The 27,684-nt window shown below is 47.4% G+C and overlaps 2 protein-coding genes across 3 annotated transcripts in view; one reads left to right on the top strand and one right to left on the bottom strand.

Annotated features, from left to right (window-relative positions):
• Rcd1 (Reduction in Cnn dots 1) overlaps positions 1 to 11,168 on the top strand; it is a 42,725-nt gene extending 31,557 nt beyond the window's left edge. For both annotated transcript variants that reach the window (XM_089588019.1, XM_089588017.1), the window contains 2 exons: positions 5,714 to 5,831; positions 10,006 to 11,168. In XM_089588019.1, coding sequence (XP_089444145.1) covers positions 5,714 to 5,831; positions 10,006 to 11,111 — 1,224 coding nt within the window. In that variant the 3' untranslated portion in view covers positions 11,112 to 11,168. The remainder of the gene's footprint in view (positions 1 to 5,713; positions 5,832 to 10,005) is intronic.
• Positions 11,160 to 12,846, bottom strand: Slimp (Seryl-tRNA synthetase-like insect mitochondrial protein). Its single transcript, XM_089588020.1, has one exon. The coding sequence runs from the start codon at positions 12,666 to 12,668 to the stop codon at positions 11,247 to 11,249; it is 1,422 nt and encodes a 473-aa protein (XP_089444146.1). The 5' UTR covers positions 12,669 to 12,846; the 3' UTR covers positions 11,160 to 11,246.
• Positions 12,847 to 27,684: the final 14,838 nt, after the last annotated feature.

The raw sequence follows: 27,684 nt of genomic DNA, 5'->3' as shown, positions 1-27,684 counted from the left end.
GACAAGCTGGGAAGTCCTTCTTCATGCAGCATCTGCATTTCAGGAGGTCCTTGTCAATGTTTCATAGCTAGTACAGCAGGATCTCGATGATGCAGTCATGATTGATGCAGATTCTGGGACGATATGAACTCGTGACATTCCCTGGCTGGAGTCAGTGCACTGTCTACGATGCACAGAATTTTGGATTTTTGAACAGTCTCTCACGCCGCTACAGATGCTGTTAATGTGCGAGCCACGACATACCTTCGAGCACTAAGCGCTGCCCGCACATTGCTGATGCCACTCACTACCTCCAGTCGTGTGGTACGCATCACGACCAGTGAACAGTGACCGTGCAGTCATAAATAAACCTCGTCAGCCGAAAACAGATTTGCATGAATGCATTTTCCATATTCCTGCACATGGATTTTGGTTGTTTCGGATTGTACAGTATGCAAATTTTGGATGATGCAAATATTTTTTCCAACCCCTTGAGATTTGTATCGTTGAGATTCTTTTGTAGTTGTGATATACTTCGCATGAGGGATCGCGTCTTGTCATCGCCCTTGTTTCCTCGAGCACGGACACAGTCGTGGCTGGCGAGCGAGATTGCTGATGATGATACTGAGTGGGGGAAAACTGCCACAGATTAAAATTAAAATGACTAGTATAAGCAGGGCGCTTCATTCCCAAATTATTGCACCTCGAGGAGACTTCTTAAGAAAATGTTGAATCCAATTTCTGTTCAAAAATGTGCCATCACTAAAATATATTTTGTCAGTGCACATAAACCTGTTTGAAGTTCGTTTTGCTTTTTATATTTGTTGTGAAAGTTGAGAATTAGTTGCAATATTCGTATTCTAAAACTTGTGTACTGTGTGCCCTTGTAGGAAACCACCTTTCGCTGGCTTTTCCTTGGTTTACGCGATGTAAATCGGAACAAACCAGTATAATAAAAAAAATTGCTGAAGACCTAGCACAGAAACTGGTGGATGTCTTCCACTTCTCGACTCTCATTTTCAGTTGAATGTGGATGATTTCCAGTCTCTTTAAACTCTTGCTATTGTCTGGCTTAACCAGAGCGCAAGTTGAAAAGTGCCTTTTAGAATCAAGATGCCAGAACATAAGTACTGACCAGACATTTTATTGGCATAGTTTTCTGTCCCACTAGTCACACCAACGTCTTGCTGCAAGACTATCGTGTGGTACAAGCAAAAGGTGGGGGGTCTAGTGCAGATGCACAAGCGCTGCAGATAAGTATGGCAAAGTACACGGCAAAGTAATTGCAATGAATGAGAATGAAGAGAAGTGTCTGGTTTGGTGAACGCTTTCTTTTTGCAGCTTGCTATTTCTGGACTGTTCATGAAAATAATGAGCTAGAAATAGGACACGTGATATCATGTAAAAGCCTGAGGGCAAATACTAGTTTATAATTTTCACTAAAAAAAAAAAAATTGTAAAACTTGACTTGTGGAATTTTTTTTTTTTATGAGATAATTTCTACCTGAATTTGATAAACAGACCCCAGTTCTTGCTCCCAAATTCCAGAAAAAAAAAAAAAAAAACTCGGAAACGAGGAATCCTAAGTATAAGCGAGTGTGTTGGATCAGAATTCGAATGTACATATTGTCTATTAGCGCATGTCTTTTACATCCAGTGTCTGTACATAAGAGTTCCACTTAACAAGATAACGTGGCCGATCAAATATGTCAAAAATGTCTCATTAATTCTAGCATCAACAGTTGAATAAAGTTTTCTTCTTGTCCTAGTGAAACATCCATTGATGATGATGGTGACCAACACCAATACCAAATTGGTGGAAAATAGTGGACTTCAGAGTCCACAGTAATGCTGTGGGCTGTGAGGCACACCATGTAGTGTTGCCCGCGTTAAGCTTGACCACGTGAGTTTATTTATTGTGAACGAACATCGCTCAGCACGCGGGCATTTTTTGTGTTTTGCCACCGTCAAAGCGAGGCTGCCATTGCGAGGATCAAATCATTGAACCTGTGTGTTTGAAACACGCATTCCAGATTCATCCTCTTTGGGGAAAAAAAAATAAAAAATAGGAAGTTTATTCAATCTGTCATCAGACTGAATAAAGTTCGGCTACATTTGCGCAATGCTCTCCACGAAGTACAGTTGAACTTTTGAAACGTAATCGCAGTGTGTGCGGCCGTAAAATAGCAAAGATTATGTCTATGTCCTGTTTTTTATTCTTGGGTACCTGTTGTTGGATTCTTCCGAAGGAAGAACCAGTGAATGCGGCTGGAAAAGGGCCAATGTCATGGCAATAGGTTGACGTCGTCAGTCACGGGGCCTTCGCCACTTCGTTCTTGAGTTGTATCAAACTGTAGCTATCGCTCTTGGTGCATGAGTGTTCCCACTTTGCGTAAGCTGCAGCTGAATGGCATGTCGAATCAAGACACTCTGATGGAGGTGTTTCTGACTTCAGTATTTTGCTTGCAGTCTTTCGGATGATACTTTACCTATTTGTGCGCACACTCACGGTTTCTAAATGAAGGTTATTACGAGTGAACAAACTGCAGAAGTAATTTCACGGCATGCTTAAATTAACGTGACGGGACTATCAACGGCTGGCTTGTGTGTGGACTTGTTGGGAGACCCCTGGTCTCTGCTGAGCCCACATCTGCGGCGGAAAGCTGAATGGCAGTTCTAACTGCCTGCGCATTGGATGTCTAGTGGTGCAAGGTTTGCGGACTGTGTTTTGGTGTGGAGCTAAAAATGGGGTGCAGATGCATATGGAGTATGCACAGTGTTTTTTCCAGCCGCCAAAAACAGAACTATGCGTTAAATTGCATGCTTGAATTTCCTGTTAACGAACACTGAGAACAACTCTGCCCTCGTATCGTTCTCGGAATCGTTTGATAGTTTGGCTACTCTCTGTTGCCGCTCGTTCAGCAGTGAAAGACAAATTGCTGAGAAATTTGAGCGTTTTTTTCCCCGCCTCTCAGTTCAAACTTGTGATGGTGATGATGTCAAGAGCATTGCAGTCTCTGTAATTGCTGGCTGGAAGTGACTGAGGACGTGGTGTAGGCTTGGAGATCTGTGAACAAAAACACCGCTTGATGACATCGCAGTTTGCAAAGTGGAAATCGCCGGTGGCGGCAATATCTGCAATTCATTTCTTGGCCTTTTCCAGCTTGCGAAAGCTCTGTTTGTAGTTCAAAGTGCTTTTCCAGCTTACGAAAGCTCTGTTCATTGTTCAGAGTAGCCTCTTTGTCATTAAAGTGCGGTAATCGATGTAGGTCAGCTTAGGTTTGGCCTCTATGGCCTTTTAGAATTGAAGAAACGATCAGTGCGGACATGACACCTTGCCCTGCTCTTTGTTGGCTTCCACTGATGCCTTTTCTACTTGGTGCTTCCTCTGTTTCGTGCTGGGGCGCCAACTCTGCCATGACTTCCTCTGCTGAGTAATCTCGCAGGAAGGATAGCTGTGCAGTCATGATAAACAGGGCTATGGTCACGTGTTTCCAACAAGTTATTCTTGCGTGGCCTTGAATTGGTCATACATGCCTGGTGCAGGGCTTCCTTCTGGAAAACATGGACCCACCTACCTTCGAACAGGCCAAAGGCACACTTTTAGTTTTACCCATCTTAATTTCCTGTTGTCTTATGAACTGAAAGTGTTTTCGATATTTCAGTAAGGTTCATTTGGAGCACGTCCTGTTTCATCTGGCATTTTTAGCTTGTGATGAGCCACTTGTTCCACTTAAACAAACCTCTGGCTGTCTTAGAGGCATTGGTGTTCTTCAGTTGCTTTGGATTTTGAGGAGTGGTTGATTTTAGCCCATTTCGAAACTCTTACTCTTTGACCGTAACATTTAATTAACCGTAGCTAACTCGTACCGGCTTGTGCCTCGTGCATTACGGCCCCACCGGGCACTGTGTTACTAACTGCCAGCTACTACTACTGCTACAACTACTATTTTTACTACTGCTGTATTTACTCGCATAACAAATGTACTGAAGTAATAAATGCACCCACTATATAAATAAAAACAAGAAATTTCACTTTTCTACTGTGCAAATTTCAATGTGTTATAATGTGCCTCCAAAATTATAGCACCAGTTATTGAAACACACACACACATGCCAGACTTGTATACTATGCCAGGCAATGCAAGAACCTACTGTTACACTTTGTGATATAACATGTCCCTCCCCCTTTCCACACATTCTCAGTGCAGTGCCTCAGCCTCTCCCACCGTGCTGCGTTGTAGTAGCTGGAAACCCTCAGTCATTTGTGGGTCTGTGTTCCCTCTCACAAGTAGTGAAGTGTACCAGCTACCCTTCCCCATCCTCCTCTTCTACGCCCCTCTCGTACCTCCTCGCTGTGTGGACATCTACGCCAACGCCGTCGATCCAGAGTTTCGTGCTATTAAAGGGATACTGAGGCAGAATCTTAAAATTGAACAAAAACACTGAAAATAGATTCTCAGAATGTGATTACACCAAAATCTAGTCGTCAGTGCTCATATTTTTCAGCGGATAGCTTTATTTTCGATGTTTTATGCGCGAGGTGAAGAGCGTGACGTCATGGAACCCTCGTCTGACTGGCAACCAGTCGCATTACTTGAAGCGCAATGTCGCACTGGAGTTTGGGTAGACCAAGCGATAAAGGCGCGTTCACACTTGGACATGTGGCGGCGAGAGCGAATGGAATCCACCACCACGGCAGAGATTCCGCCAAAATATTCAGCGGAAAGCCCGATCGGGACCGATTTCTGCCGCCAAAAAAAATTCCAGCGATTCTCATTGGCCAATAGGACGGTGAGTATGAAGTTGCATTCCCGCGGCAACAAATATGGCGGCGCCCTTCGATGCATGACACCTCGCTTCGGACTGGATTCATCATTGTTACTGCCTTCTTCAGCACGTTCAATGGCCATAAATGGGCCACCAGTCTTTTGCTTCGTCTCCTGTCGCCCATAAGGAAACTTACAAGTAATAAATTTGCTTTATTTTTTTTATTTAATGATGATTCTGCCCACTTTAGGCTTAAGAGGGGCAACGGTTTGTTGACAGCAGTGGTTCCCCTCCTAACCACCAGATGGCGCCACTAGTCTAAACATCATCGCACCTCTGTTTTAAAAGTGAGAATGTTAGAAATGGCGTAAGGTCTGGAAAAAATGGCTGCATTTAGCGTACGTAAGCGTGCATACGTTTATGGTTTGTAGACGGCATCGAATAACATCTTGCCATATCTACGTACGCCGTGAGCAGACGACGAGCAAGTGACGCAAAACTGGAAAACCCACGAGTAGCGATGACAGTCGTGCTCCTGCGGGAACAGTGGGTGCGTGGGTGTTATGATGTCTAGTCGCAGCTTCCAGAGGCGGCGCCAGGTGCAAAGATATGGCAATAAATTGCCAAAAAAACTTGCTATCCGCCTTTTTTTCGCTAAAATGCTTGTCGCATTTATCAATTTTAGCAGTCAAGTTCTTGTCTACATGTAAAAGAGCAGCTCCAAAAGTTTGGTTCAGTATCCCTTTAACAGCTGTTGCAGTGAAGCTGCATCTGTTATGCGAGTAAATACCGGTTCTACTGGTTTAAGGACGAACTGTCGGGAATCCGGGTTGTCCCTGGCACAGGGTGATGCAATAGGAGGCTGCCGTTCTGTAGTTCGTGATGACGTCGTCCATCTCGAGACCCCTCTCTGTGTTCTGTCTGGGGCCCTGACACTGTCTCTGCTTTCTGTGTGCTCCGCCAGTGTCGGCCTTATTTCTACCAACAACCACCGGCCGGTTCTGGTGGGAGCTCCGGCGTGGACACCACCACCCCTGGCTCAAGCCCAGTGGCAGCCAACTTTGCAGCGGCCGCCGCCGGCGGTAATGAAGGTTTTTTACGCTCCTCTGTGTGTGTGTGTGTGTGTTTGTGCATGTGTAGTATATACAGTCGAACCCCGCAATTACGAAACCGCCGGGGCAGGAAAACCTTTTCGTTGTCGTGAGAATTTCGCTGTCGCGAAAATAGACAAATTAGCACACACATTACCTTGCAGAACGAAAATTTAATGAAAAAAGTCGCTTATTTTGCTCTGCTTGACATTGCTGTGCAGGAGCTTGACGACTCTGGCTTCGCAGCTTGATAAGCTATGCATAGCTTCGTCGTCGCCGTGGTCGCCGAGAAAAGTCCGGATAACGTCAAAAGCATCAAGCACATCACGCGAGCTTACTTGCTGACCTTGTGCTTGGTTTTCGCAATCTTCGTCGTCACTCGCCTCATTTCCTTTGCGCACACTGTCGATAATAGCGTCGTCACTGAATTCCTCATGATGCCATTCTTTGATTTCAGAATCGTAGAAAGTGAGCTGCACGGGATACTGAACTCTTCCGCAATGTCCGTCTTCTTTCTGCCTTTTTCAGCTTCGGCGATGATTGCAGCCTTTTCCTGCAGCGTCAAAAACTTGCGCTTCTTTACAGGAGGCGGCATGTTTCCGACAGTCAAAAAAACATTAAAAAAAAACTGTACACAAGCAAGTCGCGGGCGAATTTGGCGTGCAAAAGGCGGACGGCGAGATCGGCGAGATAGCGTGGTCGGCGCACTAAAAGAAAAAAAAGGGGGTCCTTGCTCTTCCCCGGTTGGCCGGCGGTGTCGTCACGTGAAACGTACCGTGCGTGCGTAGTCGCCAACAGACGGGCTAGCAAAAATCCGCTTTCAGCGGGCAAAAAAAAAAGCTTTGCTATCATCATCATTACCGAACCAACCGAAAGTAAACAAAAATGGCGGCGCCGGTGCTTGTTGGCAGGTGAAATGAACGGGCCCGACTTGTCGGATGAGTTTGCTGCTGCAGTTTTGCCCATTCTATGTTCCCGACTGGCTGGTGTGCCGAAAAAATGTTGCAGATCATTACCTCAAACTTTCGTTAATGCGGGACTGCTTTTTAAAAACCCTTTGCTGTTGAGAGGGGACAAATGCATTGAACCCTATGGGAGTTCGCCGGGGGTGCCAGAATTTTTCGTTGCCGCGAGAATTTCGTTCTTGAGGGCTTTCGTTATTGAGGGGTTCAACTGTATATGGAAAGCGGGGATCCACAGATCTTTCTAGCCGTGGGTAAAAAAACCCCAGCGGTTTTCGAAAGGGACTCGAGAACCTTGCATGTCTTGGCTTCTGTCTCTTCCTGTCCAACATGTACGCGGACGCACGGCCCCTAAGAAAAAAAAACAATAAATAATGACTGGCTGTTTTTTGAAGAACTCTGTGCTAAGCAGCTGCAGTGTCGTGAGTCCCAAAATAAAGTGGCTAAAGAAGGGGGGAGGTTTGAAGCATGCAAGGATGAGAGCTCCTGTCACCTTTGAGAGGTTTCACAGTGCTGACAATGCAGTACTAGCCTCAGTGCATGGCTATAAAGCAGACTGGTCACATACATGCCTTTGACAAAGGCTGTACAAAAAGCATGTGCTTGACAGTAAGTCTCAGTTGTTGCGTAGTTGGTGTCAGTCCTTTGTGTGTTCTCTTTCTCTGTCGTTTGTGGTGAGAGCTGTTCGTTTGTTCAGTGAAGCTACCAACAGACCTTGTGTCACTCCTTTACTTCCTAAGCACTTCTGTGTATATGCAAAAACAGTGCGAGCAGTAGTTCTGCGATGACGAAAACAGCTTTTTTAAAAGCTCATGGTTGGCCGAGGCTGAGCTTTCCCGACATTCTGGTGTGCAGAATGTTGAAAGCTCTAGCTTTTGTCACCTGAACTGTTAATTCATCGGTGGAAGCCTTCGGTGTGGATGCCTGCTTTCCGTGGCTCAGTCTGGGCGTTAATTTCTTAACGCAAAGCCTTCTGTATTTGCTGCATGTTTTTTGATCAAAGGAGGCAGAGTCTGTCGTGCATTGTCCGCCATTGTTGACACATTGCTGAGGCCAGACATTCATAGCAGTGTACCACTCTTTGGCCTGGCTGGAGCATGATGCCTACCTTTTGATGCCACTCCAGTGTAAACAGCTGCACACTATGGGAGCCCGGCTTGCAGTTCATTTACCCTAGAATGCACTGAAGGAGGTGCAAGCAGTTTCGATAGTGGGCGGGGAAAATTCATCAAATACCGTGCAAGACGTCGGTTTTGTTTGTTGCGGTTTAGCAACACAATGTAGCGTAGGGGACGAAGCATGTGCATCTGCATCTGGGGATTTCCATTGCCATAAGAGGAGGACAGAGGATTGATTGGGGAGGAGAGGTTGTGGAGCTCCGAGACTTGCTGCTAAGCGCAGGTGTAAAGGAAGGGGAGATATAGATGGATTATAATGGTGATGAATGTGGAGACAACGCGGTCTTTCTTTTACATGAAGAGCAAAGGCTCTCTTGAGAGCCCGGAGCCAAGATGGCTTTTTATGCGAAGCATATTGCTAGAGCTACCACTCACGCCGTCGCCGTGGGACCCCCACGTGACACCGTGACGTCACACCACGTGACATCGGATGAGAGAGCCGGCCTCCACCTCGCGCCGTCGCCGTGGGACCCCTAGCCGTCACGTCACGTGACGTCACACCACGTGACATCAGATGAGAGAGCCGGTCTCCACCTCGCGCCGTCGCCGTGGGACCCCTAGCCGTCACACCCGCGCATTCCTGCGCATTTCGAACGCGCGTTCACACTCGGTGTAAGTGAAACGCTCGCTCCACCGGGCAGGCAGACGCGGCTTTCGTGGCAATCCAGGCGCTCACCCAACGCGCGTCTCGGGGTTAGTCGGCGTTCCGCTGTAGCCATGCCGTTGTCTTCCCCCACGACGAAGGCTTCTAGTGGTTGTATTAAAATGACCAAGTATTCAACCAAGGAAAGCCATGTATTACCAAGCCTAGCCACTAATATGCTTCGCATTCCCCAGGCTTAGCCAAGCTGAGCCTCAGCAATTTTTTTATTTGGTGGAAGGTTTTGCATGGCCCTTGGCTGGATTGGTGGGGGGGGGGACAATGGCAGCCACTGTTCTTTTGCATCTTCATAGTGCAGACCTTGAAGGCGTTAGTGGGTCTCGGGGGAAGGGGGAGGGGGGAGCACCTGCCTGATGGTACCTGCAGCGCCATCTTGTGATATTCCTTTGCATTAATGGCAAGGTTGTGTTCACTGTACAGCGAGTTGTGAGCCGCTTGTATCTTATGTGTAAGTAGAAACAGACGATCCTAGCAGTTTTGCAAGCGATTGCTTCGAGGAAGCAGTAAGAGAAAATGTGCCCATGTTCCCAAACCGTGCATGCATGGGCTGGTAGCCGTTGCCATTGCCCTGCCACTTCTTGCCTATTGTCTGTTGTGACTGGTGTTGTAGCAGCCTCAAATAGTGTCCCATGAAAAGCCCTGTACCATTTACTTTTGCTAGAAGCAGATAGTTGGTGTTCGTGATGGCTGCATGTTCTTGGGGCGCTTGCCGAGCTGACAGGTCTTGTAGATATGCACAGTGGAAGTGAGTAGAATAAGGCACTCCACTACGGCATCCCTCATAGCCCGAGTCGCTTTGGGACGTTAAACCTTTGTGACTTGTCATTTTCCTCTGGTGCTTCTAACGTGTCCTGCTCATGAAAGTTCCCAAATGAACAGATATGTGGGGTATCGAGCAGACCTAACCTCATTTTGCGCCCACCTTCAATTTAACTGATGACATATTTATTTATAAGAGACATTGTGAGCTGTGCAGGAAGTTACACCACAGGGCTGTGGAATAATTTCAAATGCTTGTTACTCTTTACTGTACCGAAACTCTTGGCACACAGACTTTTTTCTCTGGCCCCATTGTAATACAGACACTGTGGCTGGATACTTAACACACTAGTTCGTACCACAGAACGCTAATGGTTTAGCTGTTTCCAGTGCTTAAACCCATTAAAATGAAGTTCACAGCAAGGTAGAAGAGACTTATGCCATCCTCACAATCAAGCTGCCTTAGAACTGGCAATATGCTAAGTTAAGAATGCTGCGTTTTCAAGCACTTAGCTTATAATCTTCTCGACTGTCCGACGATAGCCCTACAAGGCGCTGTCATGAGCACTGGCAGTACAACTGTGTTCCTTGCATTGTCATTGCAGTGCACACCGCCAAACGGGGCTCTGGGCGGCGTGTCGGGCGTCCACCGAAGCAAGTTGCCGAAAAGCGTGCCTTCAGCGCCTTCACCGCCCGCAAGATGCCCCGCTCGCTGGCAGGGCAACAGCAGCAGCGCAAGCGCCCTCCCATACTTCCCCCCACCGCCACGTGGCCGCCCGCCAGCCCTAGCCAGTCGGTGACATCGCCCTTGCAGAGCGAGCTTGGGCTCCCATCCCCGCTGCCCGGTGTACCGGCACTCAGCGAAGACACCGCATTGGCCACCGAGCCGACCAGCCAGCTGAGCGGGACTGACGGCGCCGACCTGATGCCAACGTCTTCTCTATGGTCGCAGTCTCTCATAGCCGACCCGACCTCCTCCTTCAGTTCTTCGCCCATGTCGTCACCCTTGCATGGGTTCCAGCAGAAGGCGTCCTGCGGCAGTGGAGATCATTTGGCCCTGTCCTCGCCTGTGCCGCGAGGCGAACCCGTTGGCGAGAGCGAAGAACTCATGCTACCGGAATCACATCCTGCTGCACTAGGCCCTGGGCTGGCAACAGGCAGCATGGCACAGCTGCCAGCTCAGGAAGAGGGCAGGTTCGTCAGCTTGGCCGAAAGTGGCATCAGGATGAGCCTACTGCAGAAGAGCCTTCGACCAGCAGCATTGCAGTCGAGCGAGCCGCAAGCAGCGTGGTCGGCAGCAGGGTCGTCGGAGGCCAGTAACCCAGTCTACCAGATGGTGTTGCCAGCCAGCAGCGCCCTCTCGATGGTTGTGGCCCCAGCACGAACAGAGCCACCTGGTGGTCACTCCAGTCATCACACTGGAACCGCCATGGACCTTTGCGAGGACGAGGAAATGCCAGAGTCTCCAGGCGGGGAGTCCTCTACTGCATTGGAGATGCTTGCCGAAGCGTCGTCCACACATCAAGGAACTGCGGATGCCTATGATGGACAGATGTTGGGCATCAGCATGTTACAGGCCACAACTGGAGAGCACTCAGGCTTGTGCCAGGCTGGAAGGGGTGCAACAAGTTGGCACAGAACCTCATTGCCCTCTATGGCAGCAGGAACAAGAACGAGGAAAGTTCGAATGCCACGCTTTTACGATATCTGATTAATGCATAAAACCCGACATGTATAGATTAAGACATTAAACAGAGTATGAAAAGACTGTAAACTTTATTTTGGTTCCTTTATGTTGTACTTGCTTTATCCTGCAGGTCATGCTCAAGAAGCAAATGAATTTGCTTTATCTAGCAACGGCTGCTGGGAAGGTAAACCCTTTCTTCTCTTGCTGAGTGTTTTCCATGATGCATGCCACCAGGGCGTGGATGTTTGCGACGCATGCATAACCAGTATGCAGAAACTCTGCATCGGTCGCCTTGGCTCCAGACACCATAATGAGCCGCCTGCTCACGAAGTCGTCATGTAAGCTAAGGAAGCCACACGGTATGTACCTCTTCTGCGCGGGCGACCAAACCTCGATGGACACGCGCAGGCTCTCGATGAAGCCAAGATCTGGCGGTTCCTCCAGAACGAGGCGAAAGGGCAGTTCCAGTTCCTGGTACCAGCACTTCACGGCGGTCAACAGCTTCTCAAAAGCAGGCATTAGTTCCTCGCGGCGGCAGGCCATGAATGCTGCCGCCTTGGTAGATTGTGCGAGTGAGTAAAGACCGGGGAGAAGTGCGTCGCAGGTTGCGATGTAACGGCGGCCGACCGTGTGGAACTTGGCAGGGATGTCTTTGGGCTGCCGTCGGGTTAGGTAGGCCGCAAACGACTCCAGCGCCGAGGAACCCACCAAGTGCATGTGGTGCCCTCCGTTGTGTTCCTTGCTTTCGATGGCCATGGTACTGTCCAGATCGTTAGGGTGGGTTCCGCAGCCCTCCACGACGGTGTCCACCACCCAGTCGGGTCCGTTCAGTGGCGTGCTCCCCACAGCCGGGAGCCGTTCGCTGAAAAATCGGCACAGCTGCAGGTGTAGGAGTGCAGGTGCGCCCTTTAAGTAGCATAGTCGTGGCTCATGCCGTAGTATAATGTCCGCGCCGCCCACATCAACGTGCGACGCAGCAGGGAATGAAAGCTTGGTACGGTCGCCGTACTCTGTGCACATCGACATGACCGCATCACTTGGCTGTCGGACTAAATTTGGCAGTCGCAGGACTATCGGAATGACCTCCTCTTCCCTGGCGTACATAGACTGCTTTACCTCTCGCTCGGTCATGTAGTGGGTTTGGAGATCCGTCTTGAGTTCCGATTCGCTCTGCAGTCCCGGATTCTCGTTGCTCGCTTTCCAATAGTTGGTCAACGTTCGTGTTATCTGCATGATCTCCAATTGAACTCTATTCAATTCGTTCTTGACTATTCTTAACGAAGGGAGCTTCTCGCTCAATGACGAAATGTCCAAATCGATTTTTCTTAACTGCAACGTCTTTTGCAGGGCTGGCAAGTCGTTAACAATTTTGTCTATTTCTATGTACGGTAGCAGAAGCGCTCGCCTGTTTCTCGCTTCCTTACCGCGAATGTACAGTGACGATGTCCGCATGTCCGTTAACGTTCTATTAGGTTGAACATGCGGGCAGGAATACCACTGTTGTAGGGAGCTGCACCTTGCAACCAGCCGCGTCAGCTGCCGGACGCGGCACCGGTAAATCGTGACGAGCACCGTCGGCATGTTCTCCCTTTCAAAACACAGACATCTCCACGATTGACACAAACTAAGGAGGCACTGCACAAACACTTGGCTCAATTAAGGCACCGCCACAAGCACAAAACACTTGAGTGACCAAACGCACTCCACACCATAAGCACGCTACCGACGCAACCATCAACCACGCTGTTCCGATAGTTGTACTGCTTTCTGCGCATGCGTGAGGACAGACTGACCACCCCCTCCCTATCTAGTTCAAAAAAAAAAATGGTCGAACCCTTCTTTGCGGTGTGGCTGATATGTTACCTGTATTCTCTGTCTCTCTTTTCCCCATCAAGTTTCACGCAGTTATTTCAATAATTTTCGTTGCTGTCCTTCACATGTTGACGCAGTGCTAGTTTCTGACTTTCGGTTTCGAAAGCTGGAAGGCTCGCGGTGTCGAGCGGTGCAGAGAGCTATTTATGTTATTGGTCCACGGTCTCCACGGTACAAAGAGCAATCTTTAAACTGGTTACTGCACAACACATTTACTTAAATGCACCTTAGCGCTAACAGGGCGGAAATATGCACAGCAAATGGTGAATAAATTCGTGCACCATGTCGGACCAGGAATAGGTAGGAACTACGAGGAGTAGAAGACAAGGAAAAAAAAAAAGTTATTTGAACGAAGGAGAGAAAGGAAGGTCGCAGAATTTGTTACGAGATGTACTGCAATCATTAATGCTTCAGAACAGCAGAAATTAGGAAGTGCGCGTCCGCGAAACCGAAGTCGCTGGACGCAAGATAGAGGAGCCAAGCACGACGGTGCCACTCGGGTGTTTAAGTACGGTTTTCGTTTGAGCGTCACTCCAAAGCATTTTTCATTCCTAGTTCAACACCAATTCATTCGGCCTGGCGTGTTCAAGCAGTGAGTGATTCTCGAAGATGACGCGAATTTCAGTGGTAGCTGTCATCAATAACACCACAGTGAGGCGGGTTAAGCTTTTTAAAGGCCATAGAGTTATAGTTACTGAAAGATAAAATTCGTTGGATCTTTGACGTTCGTCGGGTATTTTTTTATATAAATTATTTCATGTAGTCGGAATGAAGACAGACTGTGGCTGGGCGCGCATCGACACAACCAGCAACAAAACTGTTTTAGGCCAATTCAATCCATCGTAATCCAATCCAAGTCAGCAAGTTTGTTAGCGTCATGGTCAGCGCGGAATTTGAAAGTATCTAAAGCAACGTTCATGGAACGTTGACTGATAGAGAGGAGAATTTTCCCCCCTCCGGACAAAAGCCTGACTAAAGAACAAGAGGTTACGTGGCGTCGTCTACAGACGAGATCGATACGCACCCATTACTCCTCGCGCACATTTATCCAGATCTTTACAACCCAAATTGTAAACACTGTGGCCAATGAGCCACCTACGATCACATCCTGTGGGACTGCAAAATAGAGCCACCTCCGGGTGATCTAGTTACTGCTCCTTCTCTCGAGCGGTGGGAGACCGTGCTGGCTAGCTCTAACCCCAGAACGCAAGTTTTGGCGGTGGAGTGGGCTGACAAGGTCGTCGAGGGCTGCGTACTCTCGACCACTTAACGCGATATCTTGCCAAGCTCTTTCCGGCGAATAAAATGTTTTACAATCAATGGAACGTTGATCTAAAGCACAGTGGCGATCGAAAGCAAACGCTACGGTAGTAAACTCCGCCTTTCCTTATGTAAGAGTGAAGCACCCGTTTCTTTCAGTCTAAACATAAACGTATGGTGACGTTGCCACGTACACGCACTAGACTAATGCAACATAGGTTTGGTTTGGTTTATGGGGTTTAACGTCCCAAAGCGACTCAGGCTATGAGAGACGCCGTAGTGGAGGGCTCCGGAAATTTCGACCACCTGGGGTTCTTCAACGTGCACTGACGTCGCACAGTACACGGGCCTCTAGAATTTCTCCTTCAAAGAAATTCAACCGCAACATACAACGTGCCCAATGTGTGTGCCGCCGTAATATGATTTACGCTGACAATCACACAAGTTGGTGCCGCTGGGCACTTGTGTATGTTTGCTTGTTGGTGCCCCGAAAAACTGCGTGTTTACCTACTACTAAGGGGCTTTACCTACTACAACTGAGGTACAAGCCGTCCTGCTTGCAAGGCACTGCGCTCAGTTCACATACATGTGCTTTTAGCTCCTCTGTGGTCGCCTGAAGTTCGCAGCGGTAGCGTGGGCCAGTACTTCGTGTGTTATTTGCCTAAAATAGCGGCAGACGTCCTTCTACTGAAAATGACCTCGCTTAATTCAGACGTGCAGGAACTGATGTACTCGTCATAAGAAAAATTAAAGGTTGATGGTTAGCTACGCTGGAGGATAGCTAGCTTTCCTATTGTGTCTTTATATTTCGCCGTCGCTTCATTGTTCTGCTGCTGCATGGGCTTCTACTGGGTGGAGGCCTTGTGTAGGGTGGAGGTAGGTGGGTTGCGCTTATGAACGGTAGAATTGCGTCGTTAAAGGCCTCTATGCACCGTGAGGCTGGAGTGGGGAGGTGGATCGAGAGTGGCTGTGGGTGAGCTGGGAGGTCCTATAGATAGGGGGTTGAGGTGGGTAAGGTGGCTGGTGGGCGGATCTGACGACACGGAAGCTTCCACCACCGTGATTAGTGTTCTCGCAGAGTGATAGTAGCACTGCTAAGAAAATCCAACAAGTCGGACAACCGAACACAATTGTGGCACAGCCTTCTAATCGGTCTCGTAATATTTGATACTGGCATACTCTATTGCAAATTACTGGCTTTCTTTCGAGGTCTCCTGCGCAGCGTGAACGCTCGCTGGCCTGTACTCTGCATAGCGCAAGTATTTCATAGCCAACCTCAAACACCCTTCTCAAGGAGCTGCCTCGCCGTGATGGCTCAGTGGGCCCTTTCAAACCCGAAAGACGTGGGTTCGATACCGGCCGCGGTGGTCGCATTTCGATGGAGGCGAAATACTAGAGGCCTTTTTACTGTGATATGTCACTGCACGTTAAATAACACCAAGTGGTCGAAATTTCTGAAGCCCTCCACTACGACGTACTTCACAGCCTGAGCCGCTTTGGGACGTTAAACCCACATAAACCCAAACACTTTTCAGCGCCTCTTTAAGGAAGGATGCATGCCGTCCATTGGTTTGGTTTGGTTTATGGGATTCTAACGTCCAAAAGCGACTCAGGCTATAAGGGACGCCGTAGTGAAGGGCTCCGGAAATTTCGACCACCTGGGGTTTTTTTAACGTGCTCTGAGATCGCGTAGTAAAAGGGCCTCTAGCATTTCGTCTCCATCTAACTGCGACCGCCGCGGCCGGGATCGAACCCGCGTCTTTCGAGTCAGCAGCCAAGCGCCATAACCACTGAGCGCCGTGACGGCCATGGCGTCCATTCTACTAGAAAACAGAAATGCGGTAAATAAACACTTATGAATGTGTCTTTAAACATCAGCAACAAATAAGTGTTATCGGTCACGTAGAACGACGCAAAGGACATAGCAGCCGTAAGGGCCTGCATTTTGTGACGCCTTTTGTGCTCGAGAGAACAAAGGTGGGCTATTTGGAAGTTCCAGGACACTTAGCTATAGGTGCCCGGAGCTTTCACAATGACGGCGAAGACCAGAAAATTTACAAAGCATTGGCGACATTCAAACCCCAAGGACGATAACATGAGGAATGATTTTCCTTGCCTTCTTCCCGTGCACATGGTGGGGAACGAGAGGCATCATCAAAGGAAAAGCAAAGCGAACAAACACAAGATCGTCAGTTCAGAAACAAGAAGACCAAGTAGCTATTAACCGAACTAACTAAATTATAATTGTACGTCAAGAAAAATCAAGATAAAGATCGTCAAGATTACTAACAGAAGACAATAAAAGCCCCTGAGCTTGATGGCGCCCCCTGGCTGTGGTTTCGCTGATGATGGTAGAATTTTTTCTTTTTATTCTTTTTTTTTATTTCCTGCAATGCAAAATTATATTCTTATTTACTTTTTTTTTTCATTTTTCTTTTCTCATTGACTTAAGCCCGTTGGGTCGCTAGACGGCGCGGGCAGGGCATTTGTTTTCCTCTAGCCCAATCTAACCTCTGTCCTCAAAGAACTGCTCTACAGTAAAGGCGGGATTGTCCAGCCGGCGGTGATTACCTTCTCTTGCGAAAAGTCACCCATACTAAACACGCGGGTTGTCTTCCACCCATTCAATCGTTTGCCGGTGCAAGTAAACTTTCCACAACTATTATCTGGTGAGGGCCGCGGTCCAAAGCATTGCTGTCATAAGTATACGCTTCGAAGGACGTCGATACTTGTTCGCGTGCTTAGCGTTGGTCACGCACCCCTAACCAGCAGTCACGATGTTCCGTGAACGCCAGCTGTAAACTTAGTTGGCAGCTGTGTACCACTCGGTGACGCCAAGCAGGCATTGAAGGGCGCTCCGATGAGTGAGGAGAGCAGCGAAATATAGGCCCACATGAGATGGTTTGCGCAAAAAGCGTACTAGCGCTAAAAGACGGAGACAACACGCACAGGACAGGAATGGCGCGAACTTCAAACTAAGTTTATTCACGAAAAAAAAAAACACTTATTCACTGCGCCAGCAGGCAAAAAGATAAAAACAAAACAGATAAAAACAAGACAGATACAAGGAGTGAATTAACAAAGGCACAAGTTCCAAAAGGACCAAAGCAATGATTATAACGCTGACAAAGACCCACTAAGAAAACTAATCTCTTCATCTGACAGCGACACAGATGAAGAGTACATTATTCACATTGAGTACATTATTAGTAGGGCCCGGAATTTTAGGAATTTGCCTAAATGCCTATAAATGCCTAAAGGGAGGATTTTTTCACTTGCCTGCCTTTTTTGTCATTTTTTAGGAAATACTACCTATTCAATGGTATACTTGTTGCCTATAAATGCCTAAATTCAGCTTTTCTGTCCTCGGTGCCGTTTTTCAGTTTGAGACATATTTCTAAGTATGGTGAAAGGCGCGCGCAGATGCACGTACAAACGGCACGGATCTCGCCAAAAGTTTTTCTGTTAGTTTAACTGGCGCAACAAAATAGGTTATATAAGCCCCTTCAGTGTAAAACGACACCCGAAGCGTCGCTGTCCAGCCGGGCACCATCACCTCAATGTGCCAAATATGTTCGGCTCTCTTTTCCTCAAGTGGACGCGTTAGTATACCTACTAGGTATACCTACTAGGTATCGACGCACTCTCCAAAATTCTAACTCAAAGTCCTCACCCGCACGAAACTGAAGTGTACCTCACGCTACTTGAATTGGTACTAACACTCAACTACTTTGAATTCGATTCTTCTTACTACCTTCAAGTATTTGGAACAAGCATGGGCACTCCCTTCGCACCCACCTACGCGAACATTTTTATGGGGCTACTAGAATCTAAACTTCTAAATTAATTTCTAAAAAAAACACTTATATACCTGCGTTACATAGACGACATTTTCATGATATGGGAGCATGGGGCTGAGACCCTGAAGGCATTCGTCACACATTTCAATTCATGCCACTCCAGCATTAAATTCACCTTCAACTCCTCGAAAACGCGTCAATTTCCTTGACACCACTGTCCATTTAGAAAATAGCAAGCTCAAAACCACACTTTACAGGAAGCCTACTGACCGACAACAATACTTAGATTTCACTAGCCATCATCCAAGACACTGCAAACAAGGTATATTCGTAGGACAGGCAACGAGACTAAGAAGAATATGTAGCGACGACGACGACTACCTGAAACACCTACACTCGCTAAAAAACACACTAATCACCAGAAATCATCCACAGACAACCCTTAATAATGCGTTCCAACGAGCAACCACTTTGAAACGAGATGTAGTTCTTAAAAAACGAACAAAAGCTAACAGTCAACGACCTCCTGCACTTATAACGAAATACTCAAACGCGCTTCCAAACATAAACAATATCCTGCGGAAATACCACCCCATTTTAACTGGTAACGACCGTCTCAAGAAAATATTTCCCGACGCACCAAGGGTAACATACAGACGCAACACAAACCTGAAGGACATCCTGGTGCATGCTATGCTCGGTAAGAAACCACCACCGACAGTAACTTCATGCTCTCGACCTAGATGCAAGACATGCAAACATTTACAAAGGGACACTACGGTTAAAAGTACGGCAAGCGATTTCAGTTTCGATATAAAGACCAGTTTTGACTGCACATCGTCCAATATTATCTACATGCTCCAGTGCTCCTTCTGCCAGAAACAATATATCGGAGAAACCGGGCAAACAATGAGTGCCAGATTAAACGGGCACCGGGCTGACACAACACGGAATGAACAGAAGGCAGTGTCGACCCATTTTAATCAACGCCATCACAAATTCGACGAACTCAAATTGTTCATTCTTCAGTCAGGCTTCAAATCGACTAGGGACAGAAAATACAGAGAAGCATTCCTAATCCACAAATTTAAAACACTGCAACCAACAGGGATTAACATGTCCAGAGGAAACCTGGAATCTCTCAGGTACATTTCAGGGTTAGCATCATTTTAAATAAATAAATGTCTTGCACGTGGTCAGACCATTTCCTAGAACCTCGCATAAGTATATTATCTTTTCAGGAGGACACAGGGGCGCGATGGGGGGCGCGGGCGTGGAGGCAGACAGGGACAAGCCCCTGTCCCTGTCTGCTTCTATGTCCGTGTCTTTTGTTGCGCCCCTGTGTCCTCCTGAAAAGTTATGAACCAACACGCCCAAATACAAGTACTTCTCAGTATACTATCGCTCTTTGCACCCTTCCCACGTCATATCTTCCAGCACATTTCCGGCCTTCTCACCCTCTCCCTTTGTTCACCTTTCTTTTTTTTCTCCTAAACCCCTACTATCAGTTCTCGGAAACCATGACATTCCTGTTACCCCCTCTTCCCCCACCTTTATGCTTTCTCTGAACTCGAGCCATTCCCCCCCCCCCCCCCCCTGCCTTGTCCTTCCTTGGAAATGTCCCCCCTTTCCTTCTCCTTCCAGTGCCAGCCTATTTTGTTTGCCTTGTTCTCATTTCCCTGTACCACGCTGACTAATCCTCTTATCTGAGTTTTTCAGGTCCATCCAGCGCCAGCCCCCCGTCGCAGCCCCTTCAAAGCCTTTGTTCATTACACACCCTCGGGATATAAGTTTTTCCACTATTGCAGCTTAACGAATCAAGATTCACCTCCCTCCCCTTCCTGACACGCATCCCCTCTCACACCACTTTCCTTCCCCACCCTCGGGGCCTTCCTCCTCGGAGCGAAGGCCCTATTTAATCCCTGCCAATGATGAACGCTTTGCCCAGACGAAGACAAGTCCCCTTGTCGAAAAGTTGGCTCAAGCAACCTGAGGTTTTCCCCTCCCTTGTTCATTTTGTGATTACCATAAAACAGGTGTTTCTTAAATCTTCGTCAGGAATTGCTGTTTGCCGCGCCACAGCACCTGACATCCCTCTGCCGACAAAGCTTGTTTTGACTCGACAGAGGACATGGTTAAACGAAGCAGTATATTAAGCACGCCACTCTGAAGTGGTCAAATCTGTCTTTGAGGAAACTAAGGACGACGCTGTGTGTGTTACCAAAGCAAGAGCTGTGTTCGAAGAGGCGAGTTTTTAATGAGACCTGACATGCATGAGTGCAAACTCCTCAACATTGACGGAAAGGACGACAAAGTTGGGAAAGGCGGGTCTCCCCCGCCGTGGGTATGTGCCGTTCAGCCCGAGGACATCATCATCATCATCATCATCTCAACAGAGGAATCATTGAAGGCAGTCGAAGAAGCACAAGCAGCGCTTCGGAGACTGGAAGAAAAGAGCGCTACTGCTTCTATGAAGGTGCAACAGTTAGTAGAAAAAAAATAGAGGCTTAGAAACAATTTCCGAAATCAGAGACCGTCTACGCGGAGAAGATACGGCTACATACCTGGAGGGCTGTGCCCCTATGAACTCTCATGTTTTAGGTTCGCACCACTAACTTCATGTGACTTCGAAAGAAGCTTTTAAAAGTACAAAGCTATGCTTAGAGAAAAGCGAAGCAGCTTCAAGCTCGAAAACCTGAGAATGTGCTTTATTCTGGCGTGCTTCGTTTGAGGACTGCGTACGCTGCGTGCTTGACTGACAAATCTTGTACTAATAAATAAAGAGTATTATTCAAAGCACCTATTTTTTGCTTTATAGTGCCTATTTTACTATTTTTTATTGCCTAGATGCCTGCCTATTTCGGGGTTCTTTAGTGCCTAAATTTCCGGGCCCTAATTATTAGCAAGGCCGCTAAAACATTAGGTTTCCTGAAGCGTAACTTGTATCAAGCTAACCAACAAACAAAACTTGTCAGGTCCCAACTCGAATACGCTTCCATCATCTGGCACCCTCATCAAACTTATCTAGTAAACTCCATTGAATCACTTCAGAATAAAGCAGCCAGGGTTATTGCCCACGGTTATTCATTTCAAACCAGCGTAAATAGCCTTAAGCAACAATTTAACTTATTGCCCCTCTAAATTAGAGGAAGAAACGCCCGCCTATGGTTCATGCACAATCTATATCATGGTTCATCAGAATTTCGAGAATTGTTTCTGCGGCCTGCTGTCCACATATCTTCTCGTTTAGACCACCCATTTAAAATCAGGCCCATATTCGCGCGCACAAATTTGTTTAAATATTCACCTCTTTTACTTGGCATCTCACAATTGAACAGTTTGCCTGCAGACGTCGCCTCCATATTTAATCATGCATTTTTCCTCAAGGCTTTAGAAGATATCTAATGTTAGGCTGTTTTGATTGCTTTGTTGTTATTGATTGTTTTAGACTACTTATCTCGTTTTTCCCCCTTCATGTACAGGGCTAATTCTGTTATAGCCCTGTGTAATCATTCCAATCTATATATCTATTGTATAAATACACAGGTTCCAAATTAGTTTATTTCTTCCTACATTTTTCCTTTTATATATTCCATGGTTACCTTATAAGTGCGTTTTTGCTAATGTGCATTTATAACCAATGTTTAACAGTTGTGCCCCCGCCCCCTATGTAATGCCCGAAAGGGCCCTTAGGGTAAATAAATGAAATGAAATGAAAGATGGCTTGCTTATGCAGATATGGCCCCTCTGCTTGATGTAATATGCTTTTATTATTTCACGCTCTAATCTGTCTTTAGACCTAGCAACGTGTTTTCAAAACCAGGACGGCATCAAGTTAACTTAACTAATGAACTTCTTACTTATGATTTTAGGGGGCAAGGTTGCATTGCGAAATTGATGGCGTCAGCATCGCAGGTGAACTGTATTATTAAATTTTATCATTCGGGAATGTGTTTCGAAGTAGCGAACGCATTTGAAAGCTTGTTGAGTTGGCATTTTTATGCTAACGCATCAGAATAAACACGAACATGGGCAGATGATCATGGGCAGAGATCATGGGCAGTGGATAGCTAGAGAAGAAACATGAAATCGAGGATGGTTGCATGGGATTCGGAGTGACGAGCATTGGAAGTTTGCATGTTGGAATCACGTGGACGATCGCTGGGTCTAAGTAGGATAACTGGATGTTGCTGGCCGGTGCATCGTCTTGGTCCTGGCATGGATACAACTCTGTTGATGGTGATTATCTTGGCATACCGAAAGGGCATGCAGTGTTATGTTGGCTTAATAAATGTTTAAAACTGAATCAAGAAAATCTGAGGCGAGATAATTAAATTACACAACTAGGAGTTATAATTTCAAGAAATGCTTCGGCGCGGCAGACAAGGACAAAACGTAGAAAAAAACACCACACAGCGACTACGTTTTGTCCTTGTCTGCCGCGCCGAAGCATTTCTTGAAATATGTATGACCAACTGGCCTACAAAACAACCCTTCTAGGAGTTCTAAGCACTCCAGCTGCGGTAAAACGTAGGTCCTCACCGTCTTTGACATATGCAAATGGACGAATGAAGTAGTCACGAGCGACGGACATCGATTTTGTTTTGTTCCAGCTGGTGTTGCCCAGAAAGCCGTCAATGGGACTGGCGTGCTTGTCTAGCTGGCAGTCTGCGCTCACGCAAAGGCGTCAATTGAATAGGTACAAAGCGGCAACAGCGTGCTGTGTGTGCACAGGCCATCGCATGGGAGGTGTGAGAGTGCCCCCGCAAGCGACCTTGACCGGCGCCCATACAAAAGGCCGGATCCACGACGCCCTCTTCCAGTTGTGACCAGTGCGTCTGCGGTGCTCTGTGCGTCTGCGCCAAGTTCGTGTCGCGCCGGACTGCTGCAATGGCTTCCCAGACACTACTAGCCCTGACGGCGACGTTGGCGTTGCTGCTTTCGACGTCCTGCGCCTTCTGCAGGAAGATGAGCCCCGAGGACACGGACGCCTGCCTCAAGGAGGCCACGGCCAGCTCTTCGGTGAGCGAAGAGGACAGGACGAAAGCCCTAGAAATACAACAGCAGGTTCACAAAGAGGTGCACCAGATTTTCAGAGAGAAGGGGAGAAAAGAAGCGATGAAGGAGCTCGAAGGCAAGGACATGGAGGCCGACAAGGTGGACGCTGCGGAGGACATCAAGGACAAGGCGGCGGCCAAGAGTTTCCTCAAGGCTTTCAGGCAGTGCATGATGAGTAAGTTTACCATGAGGCGTTTCAACAAGTGCGAGAAGGCCAAGGAAGTGAACAACGACCGCCTCACGGGAGAAGAACTGGCGAAAATGATGATGACTATGATGAAGGCTCATAAGGAGAGCGGAGGCCCCGTTTCGGAGGAGGACATGGAGAAAAAGCTGACGGAAGTCCTCGGAAGCGAGGAAAAGGCAAAAGTGGCCATGGAGGTGAAGAAGGCCCTCCGAGAGTGCACGACGGAGTTCAAGAGTTTGAAAGGAGCAAACAAAGAGTAACTTCGAGGGACGGAAGAAAATGCTCACAGGCACTGCACTACGACGAAAAATTTCGAAACAGGCCGTAAGCGGGACAAGTTTCAAGTGTGATGGTGCCCCGCATTGAATGTGAGAGTCATTTTAAACTTTCAGTGCGAAAATTTCCTGCCGCTAATCAAACCTGTGCAACTGTCTTAAGTACAAATGCTAACGTTTTCTTAACTTCGCCAATAAAGATTACACTTTCGTTTAGACGGTGCCTTTGCAGTATTCGAGATTGTAATTTTGCACTGGTTCCATTATCCTCCAGACAAGTGTCATTTTTAAGCGACAGCATTAAGAGAGCCCGACAGAACTGGCGTCGTCGCCGGTGCGTGCGGGAAAGCCGGATTGGTCGAGAGGGTGCTGACGTCACACGTGGAGCTGAGGTGAGAAAAGTGATGAAAATATTAGAAAACTAGTCATTAGAAGGCTGCAACATGATTCAAGCGTCATTAAGACATGTAAGTATACAGGGTGTTTCACCTAAGACTTTACACATTTTTCAAAAATAGGCTTCTTTAGTTGCGCAGTACATCAGAATACAGACCCGACGTGCTGGGCAAGGAGTGGTTTTGCCTTAGCCCCGCGGGCATAACACGACCTTTTTTTCAAGGACTCGACCTTCACAAGTTAAGTAGGGCCGTTACCAGAAAGGTGAAGTAATAAGATTTGAAAACATACAAGGTAAACTTCTTCCTCTTCCGCGAACTTCGTTCCACCGGTGTCATCCTGGGCGAATCCATGGCTCGCGAACCCCGCTCCCTGGAAGGCGAGGCCTTCAGTTATTAGCCGGCGCCAACTCACCACCTGCCACGCGGTTGGCAGGTTTGTTGCATCGCGCAGACGCATATAGTTTCTTACTATTACCTAGAGGGAAAGCTGGCAGCCCGTCTATGGGAGTTTGCATGGCGACCCCTCGAGACCACTTCAGCCACCATGGGCGCTCAAAGCATCATGGGGCGGTGAGCTACTTGTTGCGGAACTGCAACTTTTGGCCAAAAAATAATAGAAAAATAAAGCTGTTTGATAACTACAAACGTCCTAACATTCAATATCTGGTCTAATGATTGCAACAAACGAGCAGAAAAGCATTTAAGTGCAAAGTTTGCCCAAAATAAGAGACGACTCGCTCTCCTATTGGCCTAGTAATGAACACTATAAAAACTAATATTTCGTGCTCAACAGGCTCGCTTTTAAAAGGAAATATGTTTTCAGAAAAAATGTTGTTGCTTAAACACTATAAGAGGTTTTTAATGGCATTTCAGAAAAGTAAAACCTTTTATTGGCGTCGTGTGTCGTCGCGTTTTCACTACTATGGGTTTTGCACACTGCATTCGCGCGAAAGTCGTCTGCGCACACACGAACAGCGTTTTCGGAATGAAACATCTTAGTAATACCACTCCGTGTTCCCAAAAAATTACGACTGTGCCGCAACAAGTAGCTCACCGCCCCATGATGCTTTGAGCGTCCATGGTGGCTGAAGTGCAGCGCCGCCAGCTTTCCCTCTAGGTAATAGTAAGAAACTCTATGCGCAGACGAACCTGATATGGTGACGTCACTTCCGTTATAGTGACGTCACGCCCCTCGAGCCAATGGGATATCTCGCGTCTGGTGACGTAACTGGCGACTTCACTTCCGCCAGCCAATCAGTGCATATGACAGACGAAGCCGAACGCCGCCGGGCTATTTCTCCGAGGAGGTTTTTAAGGCTCTCGCGTTAAAAACAGAGGAAGCAGGAAAGCAAGACAAAGAGGGAGCGGTACTCCTTGGCAGACATCCGACCACAAAGCGTGAGGTCATATGTACAGGTGTTGCTTCGACAAATGAGCCGTCGCTGAGTCGCTATCAGCAGCCGCGGGCTTTAAAAAGCTCACCGCCACAAGACAGGTACCGATGACGCAGAAAGAAGCAGATAAAGAGGAGAAAAAAAAAGAGACAAAGTGGGACGCAGTGGTTTGACTGTGTTGCTCGCCTGAAAGCCAACGTGCGGAGCGACTTGATGCATAGCACCTGCGAAGGCACAGAGCAAATTCTGATCCAGGTTGAACGGGATCCAGCTCAAAGGATTGTGATTTTTTTTCAGCCGATAAAATATTTCGCGCACTATCAGTTAAATGATTAATGTTCTTTGCTCTAACTGCCCACACTGTGCACCATAGGCCATAGACGTGAAAATGTTGCATGGCACATGCAGCCCTATATGCTGCCACTCGTTCCGATCAGATCAGATTCGACCGTGTGGAATGACGAGATACCTGAGCACACAGATCTCGAATTATGCAGCTGCTATTAGCGGAGACTGAAAATTTAACAGACCGTTTAGTACATGGGCATCTGCGAAATACTATATGCTTTCTGTACGTACGCTTAACAGCCTCAGTACTTTATTTATTTGCTTATTGATACTGTTGGCCTGAGACCGTTACAGGGTGGTTACAAGACAATAAATGCAGAATAGCAGTACTGTCATGCTCAAAACAGGTCATTCAATTCAAGAGTGAAATAAATGGCACAGTTACAAAGCAAGAATTAAGAGAAATTCATCAGGTTGTCGCCATCTTCCCACACCCGCAAAACAAATACATTACAGCCAGGAACAATTACGTATCGCAGTTAAGCGGATTAATAAGCGACCAGCTGGCGCATAAATTTGCAGCCTGGCTTCGACCGTAATAAAAGCCTCGTGGCAAAGCCTCTTAATAGAGAGTCGTATCTGGGGATAAGGTACAGAGGGTGTTAATCTGGGGACGACTTTTTGGATCACGTCATTGTGACTACTATTACGATGGATACTATTACCATGAATATTCTGCGATATTGAAGTTTATATACGTCTTGAAGGCGTTTGCGATCAGGATGTGTGAACTTGAAAAAAAAGATGCCCAGGCTTAGAGATGTGAAGGCCTGAAAAAAACACTGCAATTTTGGAAAAAAACCGGTTTTTTTCGTTTTTTTCAGACGAGGGAAAATGGAAAGAAACATCGAAAATTTCAATTTTCAATTTCAAAATGCAATTTGAAGGTATTATGGCTGCTTGCTTTCAGTTTAGGTTTTTGTTTTTGCTTTGAAAACCATTACAGCATGCATCGTTAAAAGATTGGAGAGCAGTCGTCATCGCCGGTGCCAGGTAGTGCTTTTAAAACGTTCGTGCTGCGAGTACGCGGGTTGAAGGCCAGGTCACATATAAGCTCCAGGCTTGACTTAAAACACACTAATAGTTTGAATAAAATGGCTGCAAATTCTACAGCGCTACACACACGGCATAAATAACATAGGCTGCTGTGCACGTAAGTGGTTTTAGCCAAATACAAGCCTAGCTTCTTGATTTCCAACGTAGCAGAGTACAGGACATCCGCAGGAATTTGGTCCAGGACAGGGGTCTTCAGCGAAGCACGTGGCCCCATCTACCTTGTGGCAAGACCTTTGCACCAACCAGCCGCTAACTCGTCTGGCTTGCCGGCTGCTGCAGATACCTCCATCATCCGCCAGCTGCGAACTAAACTAGTCCCGTTTCGTAAACGTCCATACAAGGATTCGCAACAGGCTTTCAGGGGAACGCGTTCGAAAGCTTGTGTATGTGCAGTCGAACCTAGCTGTGGACACAGCTTCAATCCATGCTGCTGCGCGTAGTGCCGCATCCAGCGACAGTGACTCTGAGTCCGATGTGGAGTGACTTATATATCAGTTTCCATGTTCTCTTTCTCGGTGCAATAGAACAAGAAGTTCGTTCCACAAATATGATATTTATATTTCTGTTGTGTCCCCTTATTGCTTTTGTGTGTGTGCGCCCCCGCATCTTCCTCCTAACGACCACTCGCATCCTCCTCCTAACGACCACTTGCCCCTCGTCGCACGCTGTCGCCAGATGCCCCCCCCCATGGTGCGCCCCCGCATCCTCCTCCTGTTTTGGGAAGCCACTCCCTCCCGTGGACGCTTCTCCGCTCCCTCCTTTCTTCGGGCGGCCAGTTCGGCTCCTGCCTCGGTCGACGCTGGTCGCACCCTCATCGGCTTTAAATAAACGAAGTCTAAAAGTACCGTGTGCGTCTTTCGCTGCATTCAACACAGCGACCGGACACGACAGTGGCGACGAGAAAGTGGATTCGACCCGCGCTACGCAACGCTATTGACAAGCCATGGCT

This window comes from Amblyomma mixtum, chromosome 4 (genome assembly GCF_055824585.1).
Source record: "Amblyomma mixtum isolate Tamu chromosome 4, ASM5582458v1, whole genome shotgun sequence".
In the NCBI taxonomy this organism is placed as follows: Eukaryota; Metazoa; Arthropoda; class Arachnida; order Ixodida; family Ixodidae; genus Amblyomma; species Amblyomma mixtum.
The sequence above is the reverse complement of the archived record's forward strand: the minus strand, read 5'-3'. Positions and strand labels throughout refer to the sequence as shown.